Genomic DNA, 20,404 nt, shown 5'->3' on the forward strand with positions numbered 1-20,404 from the left:
GGAATTTGGAAATAATATAGTTTTCACTTTCAGGGACTGTTAAACGTGGATAATATTCCTGAAAGTTAACAATTTTTTTTAAATGGTTGCTTAGATATTGGATATGTAGATATTTCGGCATAAAATCATGATTTGAATATAAACTCTTGGGGGGCGCGCTTATGTTGGTCAATGTCCCGGATGTCAACACTGAGATTGCGCACAACTTGCTTTCCCGCGATTTGAGTGTTATCCTTTCAAACGCACTTCCCTGTCCATTGATACCAGGTGAGTTGAAATAAGTCGTATGGTGAACAGATGTGAAACTACAGGGATTTTGTTATGTTCTTTTCAACATTATACGTGTATTTACTGAGTTTGCAGTTGTTGTGTATCCAAGAAGCTGTATTCTACGAGGTAACTTATTTTCAAAATGGCCGCCTTGCCTTAGAACTAAGAAGTGACGCTTCAGCTCTGAAGAAAAATCCTTTGTTTTGACTGTCGTTTTCGGCAGTTACAACTCTCCGGCGTTTAAGAATTACTCTGAAACGCAATCAAATTGTGAATAAGTTGCAAATGTCTGCAAAAGATCTATTTTTGATGTGACGTTTCTGTTGTTTCCTTAGAAATAGCGTTCGACATCAACGCCATGTGCTACATTCAAATCAAAAGTGTGAACGTGTTTATCACTCTTGTCAAATTTCATAACAGACCTTTCAGAGCATCTGCAAGCAAAATTTGTGTAAGTTAGTTCATCAGGACTACAATAATTGCAAACTAAGCTATGCACCAACCCTGTTCCCCCTTGGTAACTGAGTGGACTCGAGTCTTATTTACATTCATTTGTGCTAGCTCATCATATGCTACAACTGCAACTACAAGACAGTTGTGGGATTTGAATGGCTAACATACAATAGTATCACTCAGTGGCTCTTTATAATGAACTGTTCCAAGCAGATTTGAAGGTCAAATAATTCATTACAAAGATTTATTCCAACACTCGGTCTCCTGTTGGTCGATTTGGTGACATTTTCTATGCACTTAACGAGGTTCAATAGCATTTGTTAGTATATTTACCTTTCCTACTATATATAACAATACTATTTTGACATAGTGTGCAGGCATATATTTGGTAACTAGAATTGTGGTGTATATTGAGATTGTTATCTGTAGCCAAGCTGAAATAACCTGTGTAGCTGATAGCTTTAAGTATTAACAACTGAGTTACTAAAGTTTTACAGTCAGTTTCCACTGCGGTCACAATAGTTTTGTTCTTGACAGATTTGGTTATTTGGGTGACATCATCATTCCTCAAAATTGAAAAATCCAAACATTTTGGGTGTCCTAAAGAGGAAGTAGCTTGCAAGAGATCTGACATGAAAATAATAATGGAATTTACATAAACAAAAACCAATTAATCCTCTTTCTCCCCATTTTAATTAGTTGTGTACAAACAAATACCCCCTAGGGAGAAAGAGGGTTAATGTCGAGAGAGAAATTTATGCTATGATTATTTCTTTTAGCAACTTTTTGATTAAAATATTTGAGAGTACCTAAATTGTTTACCTCGACACATACTAAAAGAACTGAGCAATTCTGTCATTTCCAAATAGGTTGATTATTTTTTCACTCAAAACTTAAGTAATTAGTGATGTTAATCCTGTTTTGTGCAACTTGTGTATAAATACTTTCCTGCTAGAAAGAAGGTTTAAAAAAGTCATGATAATCCCTTATAATCTTGCTTCTTCTGCAGTGGAGAGGAGGGAGGGGGTATTTAATTTGTACACAAAGATACAAGTTTGGAAAAACTGGAGTTCAGAAAGTTTACAAAATGATTTTTGAGTTCTATTTGGAATATACGATTTTCTTGTATGTTTCAGTTACTGCATGGAATTAGATTTGATTATAAACGAAGTCTAATATCACTTATTACAAATTTTAAAGTGGCCATATGGATGAGAATTTGGTATTTATTTTGGATTTTTATTTAATAAAACAGCTTCACCATGTTTTTCTACTTGAAAAAATAATGCAAAATAACATATACCAAGTCCATGTTCACATCTCAATAAACGGCAAAACATTAAACAATGTGTAAAATCTTTGTTATTGTACGTACAATAACAAACTTTTTACACTTTTTGCATCTTTTCGCAATGTATTGAGTTATGAACATGGACTTGGTATATGTTATTTCACATTATTTTTTCAAGTAGAAAAACATGGTGAAGCTGTTTTATCAAATAAAAATCCAAAATAAATACCATGTTCTCAAGCATATGGCCACTTTAAAATTTATGTTGCAGTTTTATTAGTGCAACTGAACTTGTAAGGTTCAATAATGCTATAGGCATGGCAAAGTGTCTGTCTGTCTGTGTGTGTGTGTGTGTGTGTGTGTGTGTGTGTGTGTGTGTGTGTGTGTGTGTGTGTGTGTGTGTGTGGATGTGTAAACAACTTACAAGTCAAAAACCACTGGACTGATTGCCTTGATATTTGGTTGGGTATATTACCTTGGGTGTCTAGTTAGGAAAGTGTTCAAATCAAAATTATCTTACCTTTGGTGTGTGATTTGGGTTAAAAATGTGATTTTGGTCAAAAAGCTTAAACTAAAAAACTACTGGGCAGATTGGTCTGAAATTTGGTTGGAATGTTCTTAGAGGTGTTTTGTTTAAGAATTGTTCATGACATGATGATCCCATCAGTGATATACAAATCGGTATAAAAATGTATCTTTTTGGTCAAAAATGTTTAATTCCAAAACTACTGAATAGATTGGGTTGAAATTTGATGAAAACGTTCTTAGTGGTGTTTTGATATTAAGAATTGTTCATAACATGGTGATCCTATTAGTGAAATGCAAATTAGGTCTAAAAATGTGTCTTTTCGGTGAAGAATGAACAATTCCAAAGCAGATTGGATTGAAATTTAATGGGGATGCACCTGGGCATATATAGATGAAGCTGTATTGACAGCGTGATATTCCCATTAATGATATTCAATTTTGGTCAAAAACTGAATATCTTGAAACTGCATGGTGAATGCGGTTGCGGTTGAAATTTGGAGGGGATGTTTCTGAAGGTGTTATTCTGCAGTTATTGTTGAAAACATTTTGACACACTTGGCCCTAGCAACCATGACCACACCCTTAGAAATGACGATGCATATTACAAAGATAACAGGGATGGGTAGGTAAGTAAATGCAGATTCAAAAAATGTGTGCAAGTATGCCTTGTAGCAAGACCATGCCCATAACAACAGCTAAATGATGGTTTATATTGCAAAGATGTAAAATGGGAAGGGCAGGCAAGTTATAAGGATTCTAAAAATGTATGCAAATATGCCTAACAACAAGAGCATGCCCATAGCAACAGCTAAATACAGTTGTGCTACAAAGCCAATTGTAAAGCGCTTTGAGCACGGTGTGGGAAAGCGCTATATAAGAACCCAACATTTATTATTGGCGCTATTTTGTTTTGTAACATCACTTTGTGCATACTATGATGTGGCTTGATTTTTGCTCGTGCTTTGTCAGTTTCCACTGCTTCACACACACACACACACACATTTTCACACAGGGCATAGCTCTCAAAGGACCAAGTTACACTGCATGGCAATAAGACTGTGGTAATAAGTGGGTAAAGTATTCCAGAGTTTCCAATACATTTCAATCCTCTTTCTCCGAAGGGGTATTTGCTTGTACAAAAGTAAGTATGAGGTGGGAGAAAGAGGATTAATTCTTACCAGGAATCTTATACAAAATTGTTGTTGACTGTACACAGAGAAGCCACGAAAGTGTCAACAGACTTCCTCATCTCTTCTACAGGGTTTCTGAATATTAAAAACTCTGGCTGTGCATAATATAAGAACATAAATTTCAGCATAGATATGGAACCTTGTTAGATATGAAAACTTTCATTTCTTTCATGACCAGTATATAAATTATGGTTTTTGCACAACTATACCAAAGTAAGTAAATTTTATAAACCTTTGTACATGGGTTGATTTAGTCGCATCCAGGCAGTTTGATGTGTGCAAATGCAAAAAGCAACCAAATTGACAAATTTATGCACATAGTAACAAGACTGCAGTTGTCAAATTTAACTTGTACACCTACATGTACTAGTCTGCTTCAGCCACGTGAACTGTTTCAGCTTCAATTTTCTGTTGATTTCCATTGGTTTAATAGACCACCACCCGATGAAATTGGTCAAAATACTGTGTTTAGTAGTGTCTGTACCGTGGAACACTGCTTTATTTCAAGGCCTGAACAAAAATGATTTGGAACTCTGGCAGATTTTACCTGCCTTTAGTTTTAAACCTTACTAACAAAGTACTGTTGAATAATGATATAACACTGCTTAGAGTAGCAAATGTACAGTGTTATTGAGATGATGCAGTTTATTATAGGAATCAAGCATCATCAACTAGTTTGGTTGTATACTTCCTGGGTAGTGAAACTAGCAAGCTTGGTATGTCTAGGTGAGAGTGTAACCTGTTCTATATCAGTGTTTATGTGGTTAGTCATACAATCAATTTATTACAAGTTCACTGACAAACTATTTTGATGTGATTTTGGCATTTCTGTGACACTGATGGACATCAGACGTGCAAGAAGCATGTATATTTACTGATCTACAAAACAGACAGTTTTTCTTTCCATTCTATAAATCTGAAAGTTTAATACATAGATATTCAACATCAAAGCATAATACATACGATTGACAATTGTTATTTGTTTTGAAGTCTTACTGTAGCCATGGTGACAGTTATTTGTTTTAGTCTTACTGTAGCCAAGGTGACAATTATTTGTTTTAGCCTTACCGTAGCCATGGTGACAATTGTTATTTGTTTTACAGTCTTACCGTAGCCATGGGTAAAAGTAAGAACAAAACCAACAAGAAAGATGACACCATTGATGATGTTGAGGGTACAGAAGGAGGAACTGCTGAAGAGGAGGAAGAGGAAGAGGAATATCAAGTAGAAAAAGTTGTTGACAAACGTATCAAGGGAGGAAAGATAGAATATCTACTCAAATGGAAAGGCTATGATGAGTAAGTTGCAGCATGTTTTGTCATGTGTGGTTGTATTTTGGTGGAATTAATTCAGTATTAGGGGCACCTTGTAGTCAGGGTGGGGTGGACTGGAGGAAAGAGGGAGGGAAGGTGGAATATCTACTTAAATGGAAGTAAGTTGTTACACAGCATGCTTTGTCATGTGTGGTTGTATTTTGGTGGAATTAATTCAGTATTAGGGGCACCTTGTAGTCAGGGTGGGGTGGACTGGAAGAAAGAGGGAGGGAAGGTGGAATATCTACTTAAATGGAAGTAAGTTGTTACACAGCATGCTTTGTCATGTGTGGTTGTATTTTGGTGGAATTAATTCAGTATTAGGGGCACCTTGTAGTCAGGGTGGGGTGGACTGGAGGAAAGAGGGAGGGAAGGTGGAATATCTACTTAAATGGAAGTAAGTTGTTACACAGCATGCTTTGTTGTGTGTGGTTGTATTTTGGTGGAATTAATTCAGTATTAGGGGCACCTTGTAGTCAGGGTGGGGTGGACTGGAGGAAAGAGGGAGGGAAGGTGGAATATCTACTTAAATGGAAGTAAGTTGTTACACAGCATACTTTGTTGTGTGTGGTTGTGTTTTGGTGGAATTAATTCAGTATTAGGGGCACCTTGTAGTCAGGGTGGGTGGACTGGAGGAAAGAGGGAGGGAAGGTGGAATATCTACTTAAATGGAAGTAAGTTGTTACACAGCATGCTTTGTTGTGTGTGGTTGTATTTTGGTGGAATTAATTCAGCATTAGGGGCACCTTGTAGTCAGGGTAGGGGTGGACTGGAGGAGAGAGGAAGGGAAGGTGGAATATCTACTCAAATGGAAGTAAGTTGTTACACAGCATGCTTTGTCCTGTGTGGTTGTATTTTGGTGGAATTAATTCAGTATTAGGGGCACCTTGTAGTCAGGGTGGGGGTGGACTGGAGGAAGGAAGGGAAAGTGGAATATCTACTCAAATGGAAGTAAGTTGTTACACAGCATGCTTTGTCTGTGTGGTTGTAGTTTGGTGGAATGAATTCAGTTTTGGGGGTTCATGACGATGTACCTTGTAGTTGGAAATGGGGGAAGGAAGGAACGAAAGTGGAATAACTACTCAAGTGGAAGCAAGTACATTTAGTTTATATAGCACATTGTCCCATGTGGTCATATTTGGGTTTTGATGATTTTGTTTGAGGGGACCTTTGTAATTGGGGAGAGGGAGAGGGCAGGGTATGGTGAATATGTTTATTTAGCACATTGTCCTGTTTGGTCATATGAAAAGGGAATAACACATTGTCGTGTGTGGTCATATGGAGTGGGTGGACGGGGGGGGGGGGGCATATCTATTCAATGGACAGGGTTTGATGAGTAAGCTGTTTATATGTGCATATTCTGTCGTGTGTGATTATAATTTGGTGAAAAATAATTCAGTCTTGGGGGCATCTTTGTAGTAGAAGGGTAAGGATGTAAATGTTTATACCTTGTTCCATCATTTTAGTGGTTTCCCTTAGTAACATACTTCTTGGAAACTTGAGTAGATTTGTAGCTATTTACTGCCCATAATTGTTTCTACATTGTTTGCCAAAGTTTACGACATGTTCTACATTTCTACATTTTACAGTACAGAAAATACATGGGAACCAAAGGAAAATCTGGACTGCCCAGATCTTATCGCAGAATATGAAGACAAACACAAAGAAGGACCCAAGAGGAAATCAACGGTAAACGGAGCGGAAGAAACTAAGAAAAAGAAACCCAAGAAAGATACGGTGTGTATATTGTACTTGAAAAGATAACACATTGAATAGTTTCCAGTGTGCCCGCTAATGGTAGCCAAATGTTGTTGAGAGTCAAAATGAGAAAAACTGGCATTTCTTGTGAATCACCACACAGTAAGAGATAGGGGAACACCAAAGTTTGGTGCATCACTTGAAATATACTACAAATAATCCCTCAGTCCTTTGCATCAAAACATCTTCAGTTTGAATTGTGAATTTGTTATTAGGGAGGTGAGAGGTTGATTGAGAGAGTGTTTTACCTGACAAAGAAAATAAATAAAGAAAAAGGTCAAGGCACTTTTCAATATCATTGTATCGATCATCATCAATGTTCATCAACTGTCTGTAATATGTGTTGTTTGTCATTACTTTGTAGTCAAAACAAGATTCAGGTTTACGAGGCTTTGCAAGGAAGTTGGATCCAGAGAGGATAATTGGGGCAACAGATTCCAATGGAGAACTCATGTTTCTTATGAAATGGTAAAACATGTTTTACTGTGTATCTTAACTTATATCAACTTTACATTGAGGTTCTATATATAAATAATATCATGAACCATACAGTTCTGACCCAAATATTTCGAAGAGATTGAGCTCCTCTTCATCGGTGGGTCTCCAGTTCTGTCAAACAAATCAAGTTCTGTTACACTTTAAATACTGAAGACAGTAGTTATTGTCATGCAAAATAGTGTTCTTGTCCTGGAATGGTATGAAAATATAGATAGGTATAGTTGTGTTGTTTCTTGAATACACAATTAGCCTAGACTTATGCTAATCTATTCTAATGAATTCTGTCAATATAGTGATATATGTTTGTACAGGCAGCAGCAGACAAGCATTTACTAATGGAACTTGGTATAAACAGGGAAAGTGAATAATTGAATTGGATTAATAACACTTCGCACAACGTGTTGGAAGTACAGAGACTTGTATTGCATTTCATGGTTTGATAAGAACAGTGTACCTCTTGACATAATACATCTTTACATAACTCACATTGGTGAATGAAAATGAATGTCAAGTTTCCCTGGCATTTTATGTACTGTACTTATAAAAAACAATTGTTTATTTCAAACCATGAAATAGAGGACAAGTCTCGGTAGTTTGCCAAGTGTTATTAATCCAATTCTTATATTTAGTGTCTCTGTTTATAACAAGTTGCAAGAGCTTGCTTGTCGTTGGTTGTATGCTGTAATATTTTGGACATGATGTGGTATTTACTAGATGTATTCATCATGATTGTGTCCATTGAAAAATTATGGGCATATTGTGTTATTTTAATTATATAGTTTGTACACTTGTTTATATTTTCTTGGAGATTTTTGAAAGGTGTTATTCCCCAAGATTTGTGTACTCTGAATGAATTTTTTGTCATGTACTTGATTGCAGGAAAGGCAGTGACGAGGCAGATTTAGTTCCAGCAAAAGAAGCCAACGTGAAATGTCCACAGATTGTAATATCGTTTTACGAGGAACGCCTCACATGGCATTCATATAACAATGATGAGGAGGAAACAGAAAACGCAGTTTGATTGCTACTTATTTCTTACATGTTGTTTTGTAACACCAATGATAATGACCACCTGAGATCTATCTGCAGTTGTGTAACGCCAACGATAATGACCTGGGATATATCTGCAGTTGTGTGACACCATCAGTTTTGACCTGGGAGCTTTCTGCTGTTGTGCAGTTCTCCATCTTGTGGCATCATTAGCATGGAGGATGTTCAGCTCTGTCATGTTACACCATCATTAACCTGGAGGATGTTCTGATACCTGCCTTTTTTGTTCACCATCATAGGCACGGAGGATGTTCAAAGACACAAACCAATATGTACTGAAGTGTGAACAAATGTTGTCCATCCTCTTAAAAAATAGACACGTCCTTCAGAGTTCAAGGTCTTTTAACGGTGACACAACTTGCACCATTCTGGAATATTTAAAAGATATAAGCAAACTGAGTCTACTAGCAATGGTGTCAGTATCAATAACATGCATCAAGTGTTATACTTTTTTGAGGTAACACAGTTGTGATGTTTGCACAGTCGTAGGTCTTTATGTACAGAACAGTCAATGCACATAGGGTATTTGTACAGACAGAAATATTTCATTATCCAACTGCAGGTGGATCCAACTATCATTATTCACTCAGAATACTATATTTGTTGTCTTCAAAAGTTGAACTTCAACCATATTCTGTTTGTTGTGTTCTTTCCTGTGGATCTTGTGGGAGGGGGCCTTCAGAATATAGGGTTTAGATGGTCACCATTTTCTTTCTGGATGGTGAAAGCCCCTACAAATTTGACATTTTTATCCCAAACTAAACTGAGTTAATATTGATATTTCTTAGTCTTTAAAACATAGAGTATTTTCATGAAGTAAACAGGACTGTAAATGACTTTACATCAAGCTTCTAGTATACCATAAATTCATTTTCTGAGAAAAAAAAGGAGAACGCTGTTTGTAGTCATTCTGAGTTTAATATTGTCAGTGCATGTGATAATAAACTACTGTACAGTGTGTGTTCCTAAATACAAGATATATTCCCAAGCATCAGTCCAGTCTTTACCTAAAAAAAGTAAATATATTTCCTGTCCTGTCCCATTTTGTCTCTTTTGCGTAGAATATACTTAGAGTTTTGATTTTAAACATTTAATAATCATGGCTGTATTAATTTTAAAAAAACTATACTGTTGTTAACTAATTTCAGAGCATTGTTTTTTTCAACAAGTTTAAAACAGACACCCAACTGTGGCCAGGCTTGTTTCAGAACTTCCAACAGATTTTGCAGTTATGATCTGTAATGGTTTGTATTTTTCTAAATTCAGTATTCCATGTAATAAACAAGATTAGAGTATGTAGATGAAGATATTATAGTGGTGGCACTGATAGTTTGAATTAACATGCTACAGCATCAAAGTTGGTGTCTTAAATTAAAGTGAAATTGTGCATTTCTATACCACAGCAATTCTCATGGCAGTCGGTTTGGCCCTAACTAGGGGAGTATTTTGATGGCTTGCAAATGAGAACGATGGCTCCAAGAGTAAGATTTTCTGACTCCCAACAAATACTGCCCTCTAGTGATACCAAGTACTATGTGGCTCTAAAGAGACCATGAAATACTGCCCTCTAGATGTGAGAAAAGCTGTGAAATCCAAAGGAAAAATCCATTACTCGAATCTAAACAGCCATAATTTTCAGTTCTCACTATGTCAAAACTGCTAGTGCATAGTGGCTAGGCCACATATTGTACTACATAGTAACTTGGTATATTGTGAGATCCAGTTCACCAAATTACATGTTACACTTTCATATTGCGTTCAGTCACTGAAGCCTGGCCAGAGTCAAACCTATGGTTTGATATCTATATATAAAAGAAGGTTGGATTTTCACTCATACAACATCATAGGTAAGGTAGATAAAGATCTGTAGATCTTGAAGACTAGTTGAAATTTTAACTTCCATAGAACATTCTTGCTGTTAAATATGTATACTGCTATAGTAGTACTTTCAGTTGAATATTTTCCGTTTCTGCAGATTTGGATTTTGTGTCTGCAATTTTGCATATGATTAGACATTGTCCCTAGGTTATATTTTATGCTATTTTGTGAAAAAATACTAATATCACCAGCATCATATATGTAAGTAAACTTCTGATTAGAAAATGTAAGTAGGGCCGATACACATCTTGTCAATTTAGGAGGAACTCACTGGTGGGGTGAAAAAAAAAGCAACTGCCAAACAAACAAAGTACTGTACAGATATCTGTTTTTTAAATTTGTAAATGTTGAATGTGAGTCCATGTGTGTGTTGGGAAAAATTGTTCTATCAGACCGCTAGTTTTCTTGTGTCATCATAAATGCAAGTTCTTGCTCGTTTTGTGCTTTTTACAGTAAAGTTTTTTTTTTAAACCGATCACTCCATCTGGTGCAACACTTCTCTGTATGAACAAGTTTATGATTGTCTGTTGGAAATGTTAGTTTAGTTTAGTTTATTTCAGTAAAACAACAAGATCGACAGTGCAGATATACAAGTAAAAACTGGTACAAATTGTTGAATTACTTGGATAACCCACGAAAGTCAAAGACTTGTTTCCAGTGGGGTCCGTACAGTGATTCAAGAAAGTGGCAGGATTAGCATAAGAAAGTACAATAGTGTTCTTTTGTAGTGAAATCAAATAGTTCACTAGAGGTTTGTGGCACAGATAAAGTGATCGAGATAGTGGTATCCTGTCACTAGATTTCAAACAAAATCCAGCCTTCTTCAAAACTTGTAGCTTGTTACTTCAGAACCAGTTTGTGGCACAATTTTATTAAATGTATCTGATGTAGTAAACAATGATTGTGTTCGTGTTCTTATATTTTGATGCAGATGTTCCTAATATGTCTGCATTTGTAATGAGACAGCAAGTGTAGACAACGATGCATCTTTTCGCTCCGACTTCCTTTTAAGAACGGTTGACTAATGTGTGAGGGCACCTTGTCACGACATACCTTACATACTACCGCAGTTGTTGCAATGTATGTAAGACCTGTTTTTCCATATTAAGGGTGAGAAACTGGCAGGTGTACTAAGGTTGATTAGTCACACTACCTGTGGGCTGGACCTGTATGCATGTGCCACCACAGTGTACCGCCACTGTTTGGTTATCTTGGTCTGACTCTAAGCAGCAAATATGTCAGATTTGCTAATTGTTCTATTTTAGTGGTGCTGGGGTCATGAAAATGACTTTCTTGGTTCCAGTAGTCTGAAAGGTCCAGTTGCTATGTTGGTCCACTTATTTAACCACTTGCTACATAACTGGAACCAATACCTGCATCTTTCAGGCTTTGGGTCCCTATACAGTTCACTCTTGGCCTCACCGTAGTTACACACACACACACACACGTTTCACCACATTCTATAGTTTAATTGTGCTGAATTAAAAGAAGAAATTATGACTTAAATGGTAAATATAAAAAGTAACGTTTGTAGAGGTAAGAAACAGATCAAATGATACATTCCACCTTGAAAAGATCAACTGAGGTGCAAACCTGTGAAAGATTAATCTGTTTATAAATGTATTTATTTACTACAAAATGATACATGCCAATATTATAATGAAGACTGTGGGCAGGTGATAACTCAACTAAACCTTCAAATTTGACGAAATATTAAAAGTCCAGCTAACAGTGCAGTAGTCTTTTTGTTAAAAAGTCTACACATCGTGAAATTATTAGAATATAAATTTGATGAACTGATGTACACTTGTTTTCTGTGGCTGGATACATGTACACCTATTATTACCACACAGCAGCAAATTAGACAAAAAGTGTTACACAGAAATCATACCGTTAATATAACACTTTAAAATTCAGTATACATCCACAATAAATTCTTCAAATGTGACATGACATTACTTGGCGTTATTTAACAAATTCTAACAAACAATATTTTATTTTTTATTACAATGTCATCACTTAAGTGATCAACTCAAAAATCACAATAATTTCTGCTTAATACACTTAAACTTAAAAACTTTATATTTATTTTTCCGATTCTGTTCTAAACCTATAAAAACTTCCAGAAAATTTTTAAAATTCTCAGAAATATGTTGTCAAACAGTTATAGACTGCTATGGGGTTGTGCCAGTCTGCAACTTTATGGTCTTGTTTGGTTTACAACTTCAGTATAACTGAGTATAAGCTGCAGTATAACTGTATAAGCTGCAGTATAACTGTATAAACTGCAGTATAACAGTAAAGGCTGCAGGAAATCTTCAGTATAACTAAGCTGCAGTATAACTGTATAAACTGCAGTTTAACAGTATAAGCTGCAGTATAACTATAAACTGCAGTATAACTAAGCTGCAGTACAACTGAGTATAAGCTGCAGTATAACTATAAGCTGCAGTACAACAGTATAAGCTGCAGTATGGCTATAAGCTGCAGTATGAGTAAGCTACGGTACAACTGAGTATAAGCTGCAGTATAACAGTGTAAGCTGCAGTAAAACTGAGTACTTGTCATAGGTAAGGCAAAATAAAAAAAGTTGTGTGTTTACGATAACTCCACCAATTCCAGTTTAAACTTTAATATTTTAAACGTTTAAAACAAGGAGATAAGAAATTCTTTGTCTTCTTGACCTTCATGTACATCTTCTTTCCCTAGTGATACCTGACATATTTCAGGAGGGGTATTCTGACCGGCCGACATTTCGTTTGGTTTTGGGTCAAAGCAGAAATAAAAATAATTAAAAAGATAAAATAAAATAAAATAAAATTCCAACCGACCTATCCTAATCTCTGACGCCATGTTATCAGGAACACACAATTATGTTTCTTCGCGTAAGTTTTTTTAAGAATAAATCTGTTATGTACATAAATAAGTGAGATTCATAGCAGCTTTATTAGAAATCTTAAATGTCTAAATCATATGCTTTCATGACATATTCTTTTGGCAAGAAGCCAACCTTATCCTTGGTTTCACCAATCCACCATTTGTAGTCTGCAAATTCGTCCAGTTTATTGATAATGTGTACAAATTCACCTCTCTTAAAACTCAGCTCCTCATTCTGACTTCCCTTGCAGTCCCACATTGCTACATAGATCTCGTTATAATCATATTCCCAATTTGAACACTGCATCACCGGTACGGTTGTCTTGGTAACAACCTCCTCTTTCTTGGTTTCGTGTTTGGGTAAGATTTCATTGAACAACACTGATTTGTTTGGTTCTATGATGACAACGGGTTTCTCTTTAGGTTTAGGCTCCTCCTCGGCAACCTCATAAAGTTCTTCAGTGATGGCAGCAGGCTGGGCAACATCTTCATATGTCTCGCCATCATCCTCGATTGGCTTAGCTCCAGAGTCAGACTCTGAAAAAAGAGATAGGTTTTATTTTAAAGACACATGTCAGATTGTTTTTTAGACTTAGGTGAGCAAAATAGTCTGCTGGCAGAGCTATTGAAAAAGTTGGCCTTGATTGAAAAACAATGACCCTATCCCTGGGAGTAGAGAATATATAAAGGACAGTTGTGACATTATAGGGTTGTACCTGGGGTAATGATTACAAAGTGTTTTGAGCACAGTATGGGAAAGCACTGTATGAAATTAACATTATTAGTATATCAAAAATTTGTTGAGTCCTGGATAGAGTAGTCTAGTTCCTATACAGTATTGTTACCATTTACACCTCCACTCACAGTCTAGTTCCTATACAGTATTGTTACCATTTACACCTCCACTCACAGTCTAGTTCCTATACAGTATTGTTACCATTTACATCTCCACTCACAGTCTAGTTCCTATACAGTATCGTTACCATTTACACCTCCACTCAGTCTAGTTCCTATACAGTGTCGTTACGATTTACACCTCCACTAGTCTAGTTCCTATACAGTGTCGTTACCATTTACACCTCCACTCACAGTATAGTAAAAGTCGTTACTGTAGAAGTCCTCAAATGCATGAGATGCAATTTAAAATTCATCCACAGCCACCCACACAGTCATTAACATCATGTTTTGTTAATCAATCACAAAATTCTAACCAATAACACAGTCCCTCATAAAGTTAGTGTTTATTGGGGCAGTTATGTAATGTCCAAATATGGTATAATTGTCAGCTCAGGATGCTACTTATACACTGTTTACATCACTATAGCAGTTGGGGTTCACTTAATGGATGAACAACTTTTTGTGCTGATTGAGGGACTTTGACCAGATGTGGTTTAGTTAGAAACTACATTGGCATCAAATGGACATAGCAAAACTCTATAATTTTCATGTTTTTTTTAAGACTTGTGTTTTGTCCATGCCTGGTAAAAAGACACTGTGTAAACAGAAATCATGATTTAAAAGGTCTTTCCAGCTGTATGAAATATTTTATAGAAGAAATTGATAGATACACTCAAACAACGTGATAATGTCAATGTTTAAAGTTTGTGGTGGATGACTTTTCCACTTGGCAGATTGAAAGTAACTAAATACACAGTTACTGTACTTTACAAGTGACTGTAAATGTGTGTAGTTTTTAATATAAAGGTATGTTTATGCTGATATCTGTATGATGTAGAGTAAATGGGAGTGATTTGGAATCCCTAAAATTCTTCAAGGGACTCCCTGTTTTGAGTATTACATGTAAATGGGTCTCTGCCAGGGCCTCATTGCTGTCAAACTCTAGTTCAAATCCTGTATTGCTATGGCTTACCACTTTCAGCTTTGCTTGCTTTGTGTATAGCTTCAATCCATTCATCCATCTCTTTCTTGTTTGAGGCAACAAACTGTAAAAATATGAAAAGAAATCACTCAGTAATAGCAAGATCTGGTTTAGATTGATATTACTACACTGTAACTTAAAGGTTAAAATGTGTAAGGTACTATGTTAGATTTCACTAGCAAAACTCAATACGTCACTGGTTCTGCTGTGTTTGAAATATGTGTCAAAACGTTCAAAATTACCATTACTTTCCCTGATTTTTCTTTGACATTACTGGCGCTGGTATAATTATGTTATTCCACAATATTTTTCTTCATTCAGCTGGAAAATACTCATGACCTAAGGGTTTTGTCACTACTCATCTCGCGACTCATAGTGCCAAACCCCTCAGCTCACTTGTAATTCCTTGGCTAAACAAAGAAAAATATTGGGAATAATATCTAAATGTGCCCAGGTTAAAGTAATATGGAGGAGGATTTAGTATTTATTTTGGATTTTTAATTTATAAAACAATTGTATCATCATAAAACAACTTTATCATTTCTCACTGAGGTAGATGGGGTAAAACTTAAAGAGATGATTCAATAGCATTAAGATTAATGTACTATTCAGTATCCTTTTACCTGGAATGGTCTATTTTCAGGGTGAGTAATTTCAAAACAGTTTTCTTTCTTCTTCTTCTCTGCAGCATGTGGGGCATGTTTTGCCTCATAGCCAAGAAGACAAACCACATTTTTCTGTTTTTTGTCACTTGGTTTATTGTAATAGTAGAAGAGATTATCTTTGACAACACACCATCTCTTCTGCCATGTTGAAAAACCTCTCTGTCCTTCTAGTTATAAGATGTCGTAAGTTAATGAGAAAAGAAAAAGAAAATAATGTGAGATAAAATACACAAACTACAGCATTGGTAATAATTAATCTGTAGTGTTGACAAATTTCAGCTCTCTACAATAGTATAAATGAAGATATTACTAATCTTTATGGCCCGGATGTGGAGTTTGCGGACTTAGGTGAGGTTGTACAGCAGAAGGACCTGTAAGCTGTAGTACCGAGGTCCGCAAAACCCATATCCGGGCTGTAAAGGTTATATCATATACTCTGTGTAGTGGTATTGAAATATCATTTGAATCACATAACCACATAAATTGAAAAAAACACAAAAATAATGCAGAAGCAAAATCACTGAGAGAACGGATAGGGATGAGCGCACTACTTGCCATATTTGGGCAAAGTGTGCCGGGGCATAATATGAAACATTATTGCCCAGGTTCACTGCATGTGCTCTCCATGCTTTCTGCAATGTCCTCCCACAATTCCTTGCAGGAAATGACATCACAGTTGTCACAATCTTTGTCAAGCCAAAGTCTGATTGGATTTTACCTTTCAGGTAATACACATCACGTACATCTAACAAGACTAACATAGTAAGATCTACACTCTGAATATTTTTGTCACACAACACTTTGAATCAGAGATAGTTCCAAGAAGATAAAAATCAGCTTTTATACAGAAGACATGTTTACCTTTCCGCTTCTTTTCTAGATATCCACTTTTTAACGGTAAGTTCAAGTCACTAGCAGCAGTGGGTTTAACATTCAACAATTTGGCTGCAAGAAATATTAAATATTCTTACTTTAATTATGTACATTATGCTAGAATTACAACAGAATGAAGAAGTTTGTAACTCAGCCTCATTATGTCCATTCATGTAGCACGAGGTATGGGTTCATTCACTTTTTAAATATCTGACATTTTGAAGTTCACACTACATCCTTCTTTTTGAAAAGACATGAAATCTAAAGATATTTGTGCAAGTACATTAAATTATGAAATCATGTACATTTTTCTGTTTCAAGAATCTGGTTATCTTAAAAAGTACAATCTCACTGGGGTGCTTATAATAGTGAAAGGGGGAGGGTTTGGGTGTATGGAAATGTGGACAGGAAGGGGAGATATTTCCTAAAACATTGTTATCTCCTATGAACATTTCTGTAACGAGGATACTAATGTGTACACTTAGTACTTTAAGATTTAATGTGTACTTCGCAAAAAACAACAATAAACTTTCAACTTACATTCATCGTAAATTAATACATCATCAAGACTTTTATTGTCATCTGCTATACTATCTGTTTCTACACCTGGTCCAGAATCTGTTGCAGTCTTAGTTGATAACTGGGCCAGGTCAGTAGATCCTGCTTCTTCATACAATTCATCCATTATACCTTCATCAATGTTAGTATCACCTGAATTCTGAGGTTCTGGTACCTCAACATCTGCATACTCTTCATCTGGTTCTATAAGGTAATAACACAGATTATTGTTTTCCCCTCTGTATAGCTGAAGAAGAAACTAAGTAGATATTTTACAACTTGTAACAAATCATGTAAAACAGTGTTTGTTGTGCCTCTGTTAACGTATAGTCTAGAGTTGAAATAAATCTGATTAAAATCCGATGTGGTGAAAGCGTCTAAATGCTTTATTTACCTTTATTTTCATCGTTTTGTGTCGTTTGTTTTCATACTGAGTGATCGCCGTGGCGATCACTCTGAACAAAACAAACGTTACAACACGATAAATAGAGGTAAATAAGGACATCACGCCGCTTTCACCACATCGGATTTTAATCAGATTGGAGTTGAAATATGTCTATCTCTGTGTCAAAAAACGTAATGTCCCATGAGTGAAACACCAAGTCTACATCATTTTTGCTGAATTAGTGCAGCAACCGTGTTATTAGTCTGAAAGGCTGTTGTAACCATTCACTAGTTATGAGATAGAAAACAAATACATTTATAGATACATGTATACAGAGTAATATCTCTTTGTTTCATGTCTCTCACTATTAGCAGGAAATTCCATTTTCCCAAAACCAGGAACTATCAACTATATATAGCTTGAGAGGCCAGGAAAGGAAATGAAAGAACTATGTGATATGTTATAGCATAAAGTGAATGAATATAGAAACTGGGGTAATACAAAGAAATGAAAAATGGCATATCAAAGTTTAATATTGTCAACAAACGTACCTTGTGGCACCACTGCTGTGTTGCTTTTCATCTCTGCCTGTACTTTCTCCTTCTCCTCAGAGTCTATTTTGGTCCGAAGACCACTAACTTTTGTTAACAGGTCTTCTTTCTTCTTGGTAGCATCTTTGGACAACTTTTCTTTTTTCAATACCATTGTCAGGAAGTTCTCGACATCTGAAACAAAATGTTGAGAAATGGTTATCTTTATATATAGTTAGGCAGTGCTACTAATTGCATGGAACCATCGGATACTTTGGTGTAGCATCCAAGGACCTATTATACATAAATAATAATGTAACCCTTCATGGAGATTCCGTCTATAACACTGTCATGAAAATACACATATCTAACTAATTTTGTGCCATTCCATTCCATGACAATACATACTGAACTTCGAATTTTGTTTGGCAGTATGATACTGAAGAAGAAGGTCTAAGTCACAGTGGCTTGTGGGCTAATATTCTATTCAAGGATGGTCATAATATTGCTCGTGAGGTATTTACGAATATTCAAAAACAACGTCACCAGTGTTTGCAAATAAAAATGAGATAAGCAAGCAATGGTGACGTTAATCTTTGACTATTTGTAAACATTCATTAAATAACACGATTTTTTTTTGTATTAGTAATAGTATACGACCATCCATGAATAGAATATTATTATTAGCCCACGTGTGACTGTGGTCGACATCCTCTCGCAATACTAGTATTTTGGTTGGAAATTATGATTTCGTCACGATACAAAACTTCAACATTGGCAGTTTGTCTTGCTGTGTACTCTGATGAAAATTCCATGGATCATCCCAATGTCCTTGCATTTGACCCGAAACTACACACACACACTCATATTACGTACGGTACACATTAATACATAACATACGACCAAAGGATAATGATCGGACGGTTAGTCGCTGACCACATACTCCTGCTTGCAGACAAAATAAGCCGGGACTCGATTCCGATATTGTCCTTTCCTTCGAGATCTCCACGGGGGTCAAATTTATATCAAAATCGAGTCTTGACTTTAACTGCGCAAGCAGGACTTACACCAACGATGACAACAACAAGGAAGTTGAGAACCGTTGACTGAAAGTCGAAAGAAAAAAATATATCATCTAACAACATAATGCGAACCTACCTTTCATGATATTTTTTACGTCTTTAAGAACCGCTTCCATGTTGGCTCTTGTTTGCTGAAGGACAACTAATGGATCTTTTGAAAGGGAAATACTGAGTGTGCTTCAGTGCATTTCTTTACCTGCCCACGCCCTGCTGTGAAGAACTTTATGCCACTTTAGTTCCGGGTTCTGTATACGTCCTAGATGTTACGCACTTTGTTATTGGCTATCTCTCACGCTAGTGAACCAATGGCGCACTTCTTTACGGACTTAGTGGTGACGCAAACCACATGAACCAGGAAAGAATTTCGGACTGTGAATATTTGAGAGCGAAGTTGACACAAGGACGTTCAGTCGTACGTTTTTGAAATTTTGTCTAATTTCTACCTGGTAATCAAACTGTTGCCATCGGTAAGTTGCTTTTATAGTTCCGAACGTTTGGAGTGAATTGATTATTCCGCTATTTGACATTTCCCGTGTAAAGCAGTTAAGTATAATCACAGGTACTCGAATCAATGTGTAGAAAAAAAAATGTATTGTATATAAATATGACTTATTTACATACATTTTTTTTTAAATCATACACATTGATTCGAGTGCCTGTGACTATAATCTATAAAAATAAAAATAAAGTCACTGGGTTAAAAATGGATCACCTATTAATAATATGCTTTTGTCTTCACAAGAGACTTTTCTCTGGAATCTGGAAAAAAAAGGTACAACACGGTGAATGATGCTTCATGTTGCTGTTGTTTACAACTCCACATTACACTTCATGTTGCTGTTGTTTACAACTCCACATTGCACATCATGTTGCTGTTGTTTACAACTCCACATTGCACTTCATGTTGCTGTTGTTTACAACTCCACATTGCACATCATGTTGCTGTTGTTTACAACTCCACATTGCACTTCATGTTGCTGTTGTTTACAACTCCACATTGCACTTCATGTTGCTGTTGTTTACAACTCCACATTGCACATCATGTTGCTGTTGTTTACAACTCCACATTGCACTTCATGTTGCTCTTGTTTACAACTCCACATTGCACATCATGTTGCTGTTGTTTACAACTCCACATTGCACTTCATGTTGCTGTTGTTTACAACTCCACATTGCACTTCATGTTGCTGTTGTTTACAACTCCACATTGCACTTCATGTTGCTGTTATTTACAACGCCACATTACACTTCATGTTGCTGTTGTTTACAACGCCACATTACACTTCATGTTGCTGTTGTTTACAACTCCACATTGCACTTCATGTT

The 20,404-nt window shown here is 36.1% G+C and overlaps 2 protein-coding genes across 4 annotated transcripts; one reads left to right on the top strand and one right to left on the bottom strand.

Moving 5' to 3' along the window:
• The first annotated feature begins 205 nt into the window (after positions 1–205).
• Positions 206–11,141, top strand: LOC144447414 (chromobox protein homolog 3-like). 2 transcript variants are annotated; one of them, XM_078137429.1, is made up of 6 exons: positions 222–267; positions 4,387–4,458; positions 4,836–5,030; positions 6,635–6,782; positions 7,168–7,271; positions 8,181–11,141. In XM_078137429.1, exons 2-6 carry the CDS (start codon positions 4,451–4,453, stop codon positions 8,320–8,322), a joined length of 597 nt encoding a protein of 198 aa, XP_077993555.1. In that variant the 5' UTR covers positions 222–267; positions 4,387–4,450; the 3' UTR covers positions 8,323–11,141. The 2 variants fall into 2 exon arrangements, with proteins under 2 accessions (XP_077993556.1, XP_077993555.1); XM_078137430.1 differs by lacking the exon at positions 4,387–4,458 and having other exon boundaries at positions 206–267; positions 8,181–11,140.
• Positions 11,142–11,788: 647 nt separating this feature from the next.
• LOC144447330 (src kinase-associated phosphoprotein 2-B-like) lies at positions 11,789–19,294 on the bottom strand. Of its 2 annotated transcripts, none has more exons than XM_078137296.1 (7): positions 19,155–19,294; positions 18,018–18,191; positions 17,064–17,285; positions 16,512–16,595; positions 15,609–15,814; positions 14,977–15,049; positions 11,789–13,643 (listed from the first exon to the last, which is right to left on the bottom strand). In XM_078137296.1, the coding sequence occupies exons 1-7, from the start codon at positions 19,192–19,194 to the stop codon at positions 13,186–13,188; spliced, it is 1,257 nt and encodes a 418-aa protein (XP_077993422.1). In that variant the 5' UTR covers positions 19,195–19,294; the 3' UTR covers positions 11,789–13,185. The 2 variants fall into 2 exon arrangements, with proteins under 2 accessions (XP_077993422.1, XP_077993421.1); XM_078137295.1 differs by having other exon boundaries at positions 15,609–15,817.
• Positions 19,295–20,404: the final 1,110 nt, after the last annotated feature.

Source organism: Glandiceps talaboti, chromosome 16 (genome assembly GCF_964340395.1).
Source record: "Glandiceps talaboti chromosome 16, keGlaTala1.1, whole genome shotgun sequence".
In the NCBI taxonomy this organism is placed as follows: domain Eukaryota; kingdom Metazoa; phylum Hemichordata; class Enteropneusta; family Spengelidae; genus Glandiceps; species Glandiceps talaboti.

What these genes read in the sequence shown, in the direction of transcription:
- LOC144447414 (XM_078137429.1), top strand. An exon ending in AGAAACCCAAGAAAGATACG is followed by an intron (nt 6,783 to 7,167) that starts GTGTGTATATTG and finishes ATTACTTTGTAG; the next exon opens with TCAAAACAAGATTCAGGTTT. An exon ending in CTCATGTTTCTTATGAAATG is followed by an intron (nt 7,272 to 8,180) that starts GTAAAACATGTT and finishes ACTTGATTGCAG; the next exon opens with GAAAGGCAGTGACGAGGCAG.
- LOC144447330 (XM_078137295.1), bottom strand. Translation starts at nt 19,194, where the DNA reads ATGGAAGCGGTTCTTAAAGACGTAAAAAATATCATGAAAG. An exon ending in CTGAAAATAGACCATTCCAG is followed by an intron (nt 15,050 to 15,608) that starts GTAAAAGGATAC and finishes ATATTTTTACAG; the next exon opens with TTTGTTGCCTCAAACAAGAA. An exon ending in AGCAAGCAAAGCTGAAAGTG is followed by an intron (nt 13,644 to 14,976) that starts GTAAGCCATAGC and finishes CTCTTTTTTCAG; the next exon opens with AGTCTGACTCTGGAGCTAAG.